The sequence below is a fragment of the Bacillus rossius genome, chromosome 1 (assembly GCF_032445375.1).
Source record: "Bacillus rossius redtenbacheri isolate Brsri chromosome 1, Brsri_v3, whole genome shotgun sequence".
Taxonomy (NCBI): Eukaryota; Metazoa; Arthropoda; class Insecta; order Phasmatodea; family Bacillidae; genus Bacillus; species Bacillus rossius.
Genome location: NC_086330.1, coordinates 82,862,286 through 82,874,477, shown reverse-complemented (window position 1 = coordinate 82,874,477; position 12,192 = coordinate 82,862,286). Strand labels below are relative to the sequence as shown.

Here is a 12,192-nt window from a genome sequence, read left to right as displayed (position 1 = left end):
ATTTAAAGTGAATAAAAAAAATTAACTAGCTCAGTTACTTCGGAGTGCACAAGAGTCTTTAAATCGGGACCACTAGGCGTAATTCAAAATAATTATGTTGTGCCATAATGAAAACCAGAGAAATAAAATACTATGCCGAAACAGTTAATAGGAGGGGCTCACCGAACACAAAACTTCAGTACTGAATACATTAGACTTTTGGTACCTTATATTTCAGCGGATAAAAGTAGCCCCGGTAATTAAATATTACCATAGCATTCGCCCTGGCTCAGGGGCACAACAGTTCACTTATTCAGTGAACTATCAGCTGATAATATAGCTGATACCAGCCACTAAAACTTCCTTCTTCATTTTATTCTCTCAAACTTATATCGTTAACAATCCACACTCCTTTCCATTTTTTAAAAGATCCGCCGATCCATAGACAAAATCACCTTCTCTTAGTCACATATCTTTGCACAACATTAAACATAGAGAAATAAATAAACCCTAAAGATAATTACAATTGAAATACATATAAATAAACACTGGAAAATAGTTAAACTAAAGTTTCAATGTTCTGAGATAATTAGTATTATCACATAGCAAACAACATTTCCTCGGTAATTTCCTTTGTTCATTGATAAACCTCACATAACCTAATAAAATTGCTTTGTTATTAATCACAGTTCATTCATCAATCTACAATGAAAATTTACTTTTTTCCAACAAATTTGTTAGTTTGGATTCAACGTCCGTGGCCATTTCGTCAATTCGCCTGGAAACAGTATTGTTGCTCAAAGGAACCGATTGACTTATCTCATTACTAGGGCCCTGCCTAGCATGATTTCAACCATTTTTTTGGTAGTAGGTAAAACAAGAGTCTCGCCAATTGTGTGAGGTTTGCCACATTTAGCGATCAATAAAGACACCTTGTAAGAAGCAAGAAGACCTTTGTCAAGATCGGTTGCTTGTTTTTTAAATAGTTCACTCACATTAGTCCGTTTATCAGCTTTAGCTTTGAGGTGTTGAAAATAACTAAGTTTTTACTCACTTTATCACTGTGTACTCTTGATAAATGATCTTTCATTCGCGAAGGCTTCATGGCTTCATTACTAGTAAATGTTTTAGCGCACAAAAGACAATGTGGAAACTGCACATTTTGCGGTGACGCGATAAAACCGAATTTTTAATACTCAGCTGAGTATTGACGACACTTCTTGTTTTTTTGATTCCATTGTGCATGAACTTCTACACTTCAAAACAAACGCACAAAAGCAGAAAAGACTGGTGAAGACTGAAGACGAATGTAGGTCAATGGCAAGTGAGTTGTGATAGCTGGAGGGGGAGGGGGTTGAGTCACCAGTCGGCCACGCTGAGCAACAACAGGTGGGTGACTGTGGAGAGGGGTGAGTGCAGTGAACTCGCCGGCTAATAGCTAATGAGTAATGACTCATGTTATACGGCAACTTGTACTGTACAGTATTATTTTAATTTTTTCCCCTTTGAATACTCATCGCCCCCAAATCGCCCCCCACTTATACATTGCCCCCCTGATAACACGAATCGCCCACTTGGGGGCGATCGCCCCCAGGTTGGGAACCACTGTCCTAAAGTATTTGGAATTTCTTATCTCCGCCGGGTTTAATGAAAAGAGGAAGTGAAAGAGCATATAATAAAAGTATTTTCGGATTTTTAACATCTTTCTTCGCAAATACCGCTACTCTACATATTTACCATTAATGGATCTAGATTGAAGCAGTCAAAAGTAGTAATGTAACTTCAACTGGTGAACAGTTAAATTTACCCAGATTATACCAAAATGGCTATGGTCATTTACAAATTTAACCACTGATTTTTATATAATTGAATATCTTCGGAGTAACACATGTCACAAAGAATAAATATCAGGCTGTTTTGGCTTTAAACTTAAATAGTATTCAACTCGGAAATATGCCTAGAATATCTGTTTTGCCATAAAATGATCCAAGCCAAATTATATCCATTATTCCTCCATAATGGTAGAAGAGCCTCTTTTTTAAATCCCTACATCCTAGGTCACTATCACGTAATTTTAAAACAATTCCAGCCAATAACAGGATTTAACATAAGGTAAGTGCACCGAATATGGCCTGTTTCCCTAATATGGCCTATTTACAGAAAAAATACTTAGTTCAGAAAAATCCAGCAGGTAGCACCACTTTACAGCAGATAGTATCGAATGCTTCCAACTAACGGCAAGAGAAAGCGCCAAGGGCACAATGACTCGCTACAGGACGTTCTTATTGTGTTTTTAGAAGTTGGTTGACGAAGCCATCTTATTTACTAATGTAATGAAAGAATAAATTGTTTCTTACACGTAAGTCATACAATATTTAACTTTACTTTAAAATGTTAAGAATTTTATACTCTTTAAGATGGTATAATGAAATATGCTTTCATTTTACTAAAAACATAACTTCAATGTGGTTATTTAATTAAATGTAAAGTGTCCTAATATGGCCTGCGTAGGCCATATTAGGGTAATGTAGGCCATATTAGGAACATAAAATCTGTGTTTCGATTTTTTACAATGTATTTACTTGTATGAATTTTTCTACGTTTTAGGCGATGGGTCCTTATCTTAAACGTGCTCAGTGGACAGAGAAAGCCTTGCAACATGATGTTGAAGCGGTCAAGTCGAACACACTATCATCATATGTCGCATCAGAAAGATTTGCTGTTCCACGTCGGACTTTACGCCGATATATCGATGAAGGTAAAACATTTAAATCAAAACTTGGTAAAAGAATCATTCTTACCGATGAAAAAGAGCAGGATTTGTGTGAACGTATAATAAAATTGGCAAACACTGGATATCCTTTAACAGCAGCAGCTATCAGACTTTGTGTTTACCGATACTGTATAACCAACAATATCAAGAATATGTTTTCTATTCAAAAAGGCCTTGCTGAACGGAAATGGCTCAAGGGGTTTCTGGAAAGAAATAAAAATATTGCTAAACGTACGGCTCAAAACCTCAACCCAGCAAGAGCACAAAAGGTCAACAAGTTTATTGTGTCAGACTATTACAAGAAACTGAAAGAACTATTAATCTCTAAAAATCTAATGGGGAAACCTGAGAGTATAATATATAACGTCGACGAAAAGGGGTGTAGGTTAGTCTGCACAAACAACCTTCCGTGTATGCCAAACCAGGAAGTAAACGGGTACACATTGTTGCTAAAGAGCATGGAGAAAGTGTTTCCATTGTTGCTTGTGGCAACGCATTGGGCTCTGCTGTGCCCCCCATGATACTGTTCAAAGGTGTCCGTATGAGGCTAGACTATGTAGATAATTTACCTCCCAGCTCTGTCTGCCAGATGACACCACGAGGTAGTATGACAACGAAGGCATTTGTAAGCTGGATACATCATTTCAGTAGATTTAAAACACCAGGGCCATGCATCATTATATTCGATGGTGCTAAAAGCCATCTGGATTATGAAATTGTCGATGTGGCTGATCAGTACCAAATAACTCTTTTCTGCCTTCCAGCAAATACGACACATGAACTCCAGCCTCTGGATAAGTCGGTGTTCAGAGCTTTTGAGCACTATTGGGATGAAGCTGTGTTGTTATACTGGAGTAATCATGGTGACAGGACAATTACAAAACATCGCTTTGGATCATTGTTCACTGGAGTGTGGGACAAATGCATGAATCTGTCCAACATTAAGCCAGGCTTCAGAGCTACAGGGATTTACCCATTTAATCCTGACATTCTGCCTGATGAAGCATATGCACCCAGCTCTGTCACCGAAAACACTAGCCTTCTTAATAGTGGGCCAGCACATGTAGAGTTACAGCGAGAAAACTCCAACCAGTGACCTGAGTGTTCAGGAGTGCCTATTTTACCATGTGATGAAGAAGAGGAATTGGTCCAGGAAGTACTGAGGAGACATAATACCGAAGGCAGCTTTCTTAACAGCACAAGTGATTCATTGAAAACTTTCTTGCCAACACCTCAAAAAGAAATTTCAAGAGCAGCAAAGAGGAAATCATCTCTAAACTGCAAGGCCATTCACCTGAAAAAATCTCTATTTTCAAGACCAAGTACAGAGCAGTTAAAGGAAGCTCCTGGTGCAAAAAGGAAAACTTCTCTCACGAAGGCAAATGTCTCAAGGCCAGGTGAGCGAAAGCTTGATGCTGGAAGACGCACAGACAGATTGCCCAAAGCTTCAACATCTGTCGCCGACCAAATACAAGAGCCATGGTACTGTGCTTTGTGCAAAGAAGAGAGAGTTATTGACATGCGAATATGTAAGCTTTGTGAGTAATATCTCCATGAACACTTATATTTTAAATTAATCAATGGTTTGCCAGTTAATTTGATTTTATAGCAGTTGTTGACAATTCATGTTAAACAATTGGTGACAATCACTAATGTCATTACCTATTCCTGTATATTATTCTTGAATCATGCAATTTAGAAATTTTTAAAAATTTTAAGTAAAGAAATAGGTATATTTCTACATATTTTGAAGCAAGAAAATTTGTGTAGGCTACAAAAATAATGAATGTTATCTGTTATTATGGTTGAAATTTTTATTAAATTTAAGTAAAAATTATAGAAATAACATTTAACATCACTAGAAGCAATATTCCAATATATAAAATTAAAATGTTTGAATCAATTATATATTTATTTAAGTGAATAATATTTTTTACAGCTAAGTAAAACTTTAATAATATTTTATCTGCTTAAATCACGATCGTGTGTCTAATAGGCCATATAAGGAGCACTAGGCCATATTATGTCCACAATAAAGATTCGCACAAAATGAAACTATTAAAAAATATACACATTGCAAAACACATCTTATAACAATTTTTGAGTACACAATATACTTCTCTACAACACACATAAATTATTCACATATTTAGTAATTGGTTTAGTGTGTAGGCACATCCAAACCTTAGCTAGGCCATATTTGGTGCACTTACCTTACTATTTTAATAGTACGCCAAACGGGCTGACAACCGTTTGCTTAACTTAACTGAAGACTAAAAAACTTATTTCACACCACAGCTAGCATAATATCATCATTTGCAAATTACTGCAATTTTTATAACTACAATGAACACACAGCTGTTAAAATACACAGATTGCAAAACATGACACTAAAAGAAAATCCACAGATATAGAGTTCCAAAGAGGTAATATTACAAGGCCGTAGTGCAGAAATGTGTTCATTTTCTCTATATAGTTGAAATAAAATAATAAAATAAAGTATCAGTAAGCATCTGTACTTGTATCTGATTGTCAACTTAAAATGTTTGTATAATAAACCATCAGATTAATTTAAATAAACATTTTTATCCTGGTATGTACTTATTACGCCAGCTACAATGTGGGATTTTTTTTATGAATAGGACATTGTGTCTTCAAAACCGTTTCGACTGTGCAGATAGCGGAAAGCACAGCTGTTTGCAAAGTGATCTACAAACACAGCTTAGCATTCAACCCCTGTTCGTCTTCTCTCGTTCCGGGAGAGGAGCGGAGAGGCAATTTGTCTCGATGGCCAATTCTCGACTCAACTCAATCACGTCTTCTAGCAGCCCCTTCATCTCCAAATTACTGTGACAAGAACACTTCTCTCTCTCTCTTTCTCTCTCTCTAACACCTCGCTCCTCCACTTTCCAAATTTCTCCAGCCTCTGCAACATTTCTTGAAGAATTTAAGTTAGCTATTTCCTTCTGTGTATAATTTGAGACTGTTTGTCTACACTGTTAAAAATGTTTACCTTTAATTGACGAAGAACGCTGGTTACAAATAAACAAGGAAACTTCGTAAATTTGCAGCTACCTTCGTAAATTTACGGACAGTGAGTTCACTTAATTTAAACACGTGTCCAAAAGAATATTCTTGATAAATTAGCAAAACATTTAAATACTTGTTAAATCTGCATTAAGAACCATCTTTAGTACACTCGCGTGTTTAGTTTTTTTTATAACCAAATATACAAGGGGTAAGTCAACATATGGTGTAGTTTCTACGAAGATGTAGTTGTCTATTCAGTAGTTCGTTTATTTGAGCTAAATATTTCTTTGAAAAATCTGTAAATTTGCCGTTATTTCTAACGGTTTAGGTTCTCCATCATGCAACTGTAGGTGCTAAGTAACTAATCAAGCACTACTGTACCAAGCGAGGTGGTGCAATAGTGAGGTATTGAACTTGCGATGGGAGTACTCGGTTCGACCGTCATGTTTGAACATGTTTTGCCGATACGACTGGAGGAAAATACTGGGATGATTCCTTACGGTAGACCATAGCTCATTCCCTCCTATATTTCTCTAACTTCGTCGGTGTATTTTTTTTGTCTGTTAGGACCTCGTTGTCGACTGGACGAAAAAAGAAAATTCAAACCATTATGTTTTAATATAAAATAATTTATGAACACATATCTTTGCTGGTTTCTAAGTTTGGCCTAGAGGAAACCTGAAATATGAATAAAGAACACTGCATATACGAACACTGAAAACAAGCCGAAATCATCTGATGTCAAATGATGAATGTATAGACAGCACAGAGAATCCAGTGGAAGGAATAAGTCAGAAAAATATCATGAGGGCTGACAACGACGAGACAGTTGTAACAGGAACTGGGAAAAATAAAACAGGAAAACTACCACTTCTGAAAACACAGTGACAAACAGACAAACTTAACTGTGTTAAAAATCAAATAATGTGGACAAGACAAAGACTACGGCACCAACGAACTCAATAGGCTTCCTAAAACACGACAGTTGTGATGTTTCGCTAACTGACATATAGTGTCCAATCTTGTGGTTTTACTGTAACATACAGCGAAAAACATAAATGGTGTAGGTCCATAAAAATGTTTTAAATCAATATTTACCATTCCAAAAAAAATCATTCAAAGAACGTATCGTGTTTAAAATAAAAGATATACGTGCAATATGGAATCTCCACCGCATAGTGAAAAGTATATTGCAGTTTTACGTAAACAACTCGGGGCCAAGGTGGCATCCTGTAGCCTACAGGAGCGTCCTATCGTGTACAAGACAGCATCTAGCAGCAGGGAGTGGCGCTGGACTAGACGGCGCTGACGTCGGTCGCACCTGAACCCAACATCACCGCAAACAAAACTCTATTTACCAAAGTCAGTGATCGATAGTTGGATGGGTCTGAGTCGGAACCCGCGGTCGCTGGATTAACAGGGAACGTCTATGTCAGCGAGTCGCTCTGAGTGTAACCTCCACTCAGCATGTCCGTGGTGCGGGCACAGCGAGCCGTGGTGCTTGCCTCGCTCCAGAGACAGTCTCGCTGCTCGGCGCCGGACACTGGGGCCACGGCCTGAGGCTGGCATATTGTGCTTCAATACATTTTATATTTACTTTACATTTCTACCTAAAATTATCGTCCAAAATACAATATTTTTGGTTAAATCTATTGATCTAAATAAACGCCGTACACAACACACAGGAATCCCCACGCTATCACGTCTGAGTCGAGAGTTACACAGAATAGAGAGGAGCGAGAGCGCCCGTTTTAACCAATCAGCGCCTTTCCCCTTCCCCGCCAACCCGCCCTCCCGCGACGTAACCTCAAGGTCGTATCAGCGAGCTGACTGTATACGTTAAATAATGACACCACACTTACGTCTTTAAGACTAATAGTTAGGGAAATATTAAAGCATGAAAATATAGACATTTTCCTTAGAATACAAATTTCTGTTCTAGTATCCGTATGTTTCAGTGTGATTTTAAGGACGCTTTACATAAAAAAAAATATCCATCACCCTTCTTCTTTAGAGTCAGCTCCCAAAATTGTTACTAACCAATGTTTAAGTTAACACGTTTTACTGCCAGTTGGTCTCAGAACAGGAAATATATACGAAAATAATTTACAGTATTCTCTCGTGTTTTCATATTGGGTTTATTATAACTACTACTCTCTATCTATCTATATATTTTATACATAAGTATAAAGTAGACATTCCGTTTGTTTTTTGTAAAAATCAACAGTTTTACTCCGATCTCGATAACATTTTTTACTCTTAACCTTGAAAACACGAGAAAGGTCACTCACTGTCTACATTATTTTATTTCGAGAAAACTACACGTTGAAGCAGAATTTTTATATTTCTTTCTGAAATTAGGCTATCGCATTGTTGATGCTTTCTTCGTTTCTAAGGCAACGGCTATTGCATTGTTTGATTTTTTTCTTCTCATCATTCAGTGTGCTTGCCCTGATGGGACACTTTATGTGTGCTGTAGAAAATAAATAACCTGCAAACATTCGGAGAGACCATAGATGTTTAGATGGGTGGAGCGAGCCGCTAGGAAAGACTAAAGGATACCAAACAGAATGGTTGAGAGTTTGGAAAGAAGAAGAAGGAAAGCGGGAACCTCGCATAGATACAGATAGATTGTGGGTATATATCGTCACGGTTTCACCGCACTAGTTACACGGTAAGGTGAACTGTAATATTTATCACGCAAACAATGACCAATAAACAGTCTAGGGGTGGCATGAGTGAATATTCCGAGTGCTTGGTGACCTGCCACAGGGTCACACCGCTCAGGCCCCTGGCCGCCTCGCTGGTGCCCACGATATGGCCGCACTGTTCGACCCATGCAACCTCTGCCCGCCCGCGGGGCGCCTCCTCGCTCGCGCCATCTTGGAATCGGGCGTCATGGCGGCCATCTTGGATGAACGCGACCTTGAAATGTGTCTGAAATATCATAGGGTGTAAATCGACACCTCTAATCCAGCAGTCTAACTTTGAAACGTAGAGAACTGCTCCGCGTCAATGACATTTTACTGCAAATCTGCTACGTTTTTACAATTTATCTCAGCAGTATGAAATTCGCCTATTTATCAGTAAATTCTTTTGCCAGCACATTTTATTTGTTGTTTACTTTTTTACTACGAACTTGCAAAATACAGTAAACGTAATTTGCAGTTAGTACAGTTATGGTTATAAGTAGGCCCCTATATAAATAACTGATTTATTTTTAGAAGGTACGTATTAGTAAATCTAGCACTTATATAGCTATAAAAATAAATAATTGTTTTCTTTAATATTTATGACAGTAACCAAAAATGCCATTAATGATGTGTGATACCTTACCTCTCGGTATACAGCATTAGGTGAATGTTGCTGTCACTTTTGGTGGATGGCAAGAACAAAAGTTCACAAAGCCTAAAAGAAACTTTTTAGTGAACTGTTTAGTGAATTTTAACGATATGGGTAGTATTTTAATAATATTCCTTGTTGACAATCGTGTCCAGACCGGGTTTTAGTCTTTCTTCAAATATTTTTCGCTTTTAACGGAGCTGTTTCATTAAAAAGTTCAAAATTTCGCTCTGGGAATTGAATGATTCGATAGTCGACGTAGTTTTTCCGTGATTTGCGTCAATTAATGTAGTTGAAAACACAATATGCGTAAATGTTAATCAAACTCGTCATTATTTTATAAAAATCAATATTAAAATTCTTGTACGTGTTTTGTATTATAACTGTACTTGCAAAATGAGAACACACGAATTTGCTCATTGCAGAGGTTAGATGTTTTAATATCACAGAAGAGTACTAAAATACTCGCATACGTTTTATTTTTGCTTTTATACTTTTTTATGTACCTTGGAAATATTGTAGAAGAAAGTATACTATTTAAATGCCTTGTTTGCATTGTAGATAGTGCAAAGCCAGTAGAACGCCACGCTTCACCACAATTCGCTATTCCATACGCATCCTGGGTTCTTCACTGTGAACCCGATGCCTTGAGACACCACCTAGGGTTTGGGGGTCCAAAACCTCCTGATTGGTGTTTAGATGGTCCATAGGTGTAGCCAACCCGTCCTCATCCTGCTAGCCTACCAGAATACTCGTTCCGACACACTTAGGAAGTCAGAGGAGTGAGCATAGCCCATATCTGTCAACAACGTTGGCGCCACGAGAAGGCTATGGGTTGCCATCGCACACCCGTTATGGAGTCCCGGCGAGAGCATCACTCAGATAATAGAGCCGGCTACAGCTCCGACACGTCGCAGATCAGCAATCCTTCCCCGTAGGGACCCAGGCTCCTTAGCCAGCCACGCCAGTGAGATGTGTTTGCTTTGCAGTTGGTGATCAGGTAACCTCACGAACTACTGCGGTGCTGCTCTGCAAAGCTAGCCAAACGCCACGCCAGTGAGATGTGTTTGCCGTCAATCGGGATGAGCCCAAACGTTAGTCGATAAACTAAACTTGTCGGCTGGGTGTCGCTGTGTCACGCGATAAATACATGCAGATGAAAACAGGCAATTTGTGGTCACCGCCGTTTACCCCGTTGCAGACTGTCCTAACAACCACACAGCTGGTTCTGAAGTGAATGCCGTCATAAAATAAGCATTTATGCAATCATAGCTCCAACATAAATGTGCCAAACTTCAGTACATTATTTGTTCGTGGGGTCGAATTTATGTAATTTCTCTTTACCATCTCCGTTTCAATATAACAACGAATTTTATTACTCTCACTCTGAATTCAAGTATTGATTGGTAGCCAAATTGGAAAAACCTTTTTATTACAAACTGAACAGTCCATAAGCAAACTCTCGTGTTTTTTTTATGTTAAATGTTTTCTCGAATATTTAAACACATGTCAAAGAAATTTTGACCATGTAGCTCATATGTAAAATGACTTACAATCTTGCATGTCACCTAAATAAACCCCGAATTTATAGCATGTTATTGCGAGAATTTTGTGACATACAGATTTAAAACCTAGTTGGGTACCTAGCAAGATATTCAGTCATAATAACCTCCAGTGCTGACAGTGACGAAACGTTTAAAAATTATTGTAATGGCTGAAATACAAATGTTATATATTCTTGAAGAAAGCTTGTTTGTTTATTTTTATATTTATGGGGACTGTAACGTCCACGCATGGCCTGTGTGAATATATTTCTTAGCTGAACTTAACAGAGTATTGTACATAGTACCTAGCCACTCCATTTGATTGGAACTTTAATTTCATGAAATGATATACTTTATAACAATATGTTACACGAGATATTACAGCAAGCGGTATTTAGCTACGAAAAGAAGTCACATAAAAATGTTTGCATGTTACCATTGAGCGACAGTGTTGCTGTGTGAAATGGCTAAGAATATTGAATAATTAATTTTGTGATCCCAAGATAACGCATTTTTTAAGTTATGATTATTTATTTTTATGACTATTAACGATTATGAACTTTATTGCAGGATAGTTTGCTATAAGAGATATTTATTTCGAACACCAATACGCACGGTATGTCCTCCGATGTCCATGGAATACGAATGTACACAAGTTAGCCTATCTATCTGGACGAATTCGGCTCGTGGGATCATGTGCCTTACATAATTTAACATGTTAAACTTCCGTTCTTGGTACACACCAATCTATCTATTTTGCTTGTATACTAAAATTTTACGTTCAGCACGCCCAAAGAAGTAAAAAGTTTAAAAATGAAAACTCAAGCACCTAAACCTTATTTTAAATTATTTTTTTTTTGGCCGATAATCCGTTGAGACCGAGATGATTCTGTTCCTATCTCCCCCCGGAAGACTAGCCAGCTCGCACTTACCTTCTTCATGAACGACATCACGTTCGTGGGCAGCATCTTGGCAGGGCCTGTCCACGACAGTGGTCGCGTCCTAGTGGTTGCTTGTGCGTGGGTGGTTCAGGCGCTCGCCGCCAGGTCGCGACAGTGACGCCTCCTCCTCATGCCGGCCGCTCGGGGCGCTAGTAGCGGCCGTCGATCTTCATCATGCCACTTCCGCCTGCGAACCAAACACACTAGGAATATTAATGTTATTCAATAAAATGTATTGTGGTTGATAGAGGGTTGTTTTAAACAACTTTTTGATGGAGAGGAGAGAGGAGGTGATTGGGTCCAGCAGAAACACAGATTTCGGTCAGAATAAACTGACAGACAAAGGAATCGAATAATCTATCATAGTATCAGCACACTTGATCAAGAATCAGAAAATTTTAATGATATTACACAGTGAGTTAGCAGGAAAGAAACAGGGCAACAATTCACCAAAACGATTGATCAAACGTATTAACAAAATCAACTGGCATAGTTATATCCCATGAAGACATAAAAAAGAAACCACAACAGCTGAGGTTAAAGCACTAATTGCGACCGAGGGTTGCCGGTCATCTCACTTGTC

General features: G+C 38.2%; 1 protein-coding gene across 1 annotated transcript in view; it reads right to left on the bottom strand.

Annotated features, from left to right (window-relative positions):
* The window catches only part of LOC134530920 (regulating synaptic membrane exocytosis protein 2), a 350,617-nt gene extending 338,941 nt beyond the window's left edge, over positions 1–11,676 (bottom strand). Inside the window, exon 1 of the mRNA XM_063366274.1 lies at positions 11,601–11,676. Coding sequence (XP_063222344.1) covers positions 11,601–11,636 — 36 coding nt within the window. The 5' untranslated portion in view covers positions 11,637–11,676. The remainder of the gene's footprint in view (positions 1–11,600) is intronic.
* Between the last annotated feature and the right edge of the window lie 516 nt (positions 11,677–12,192).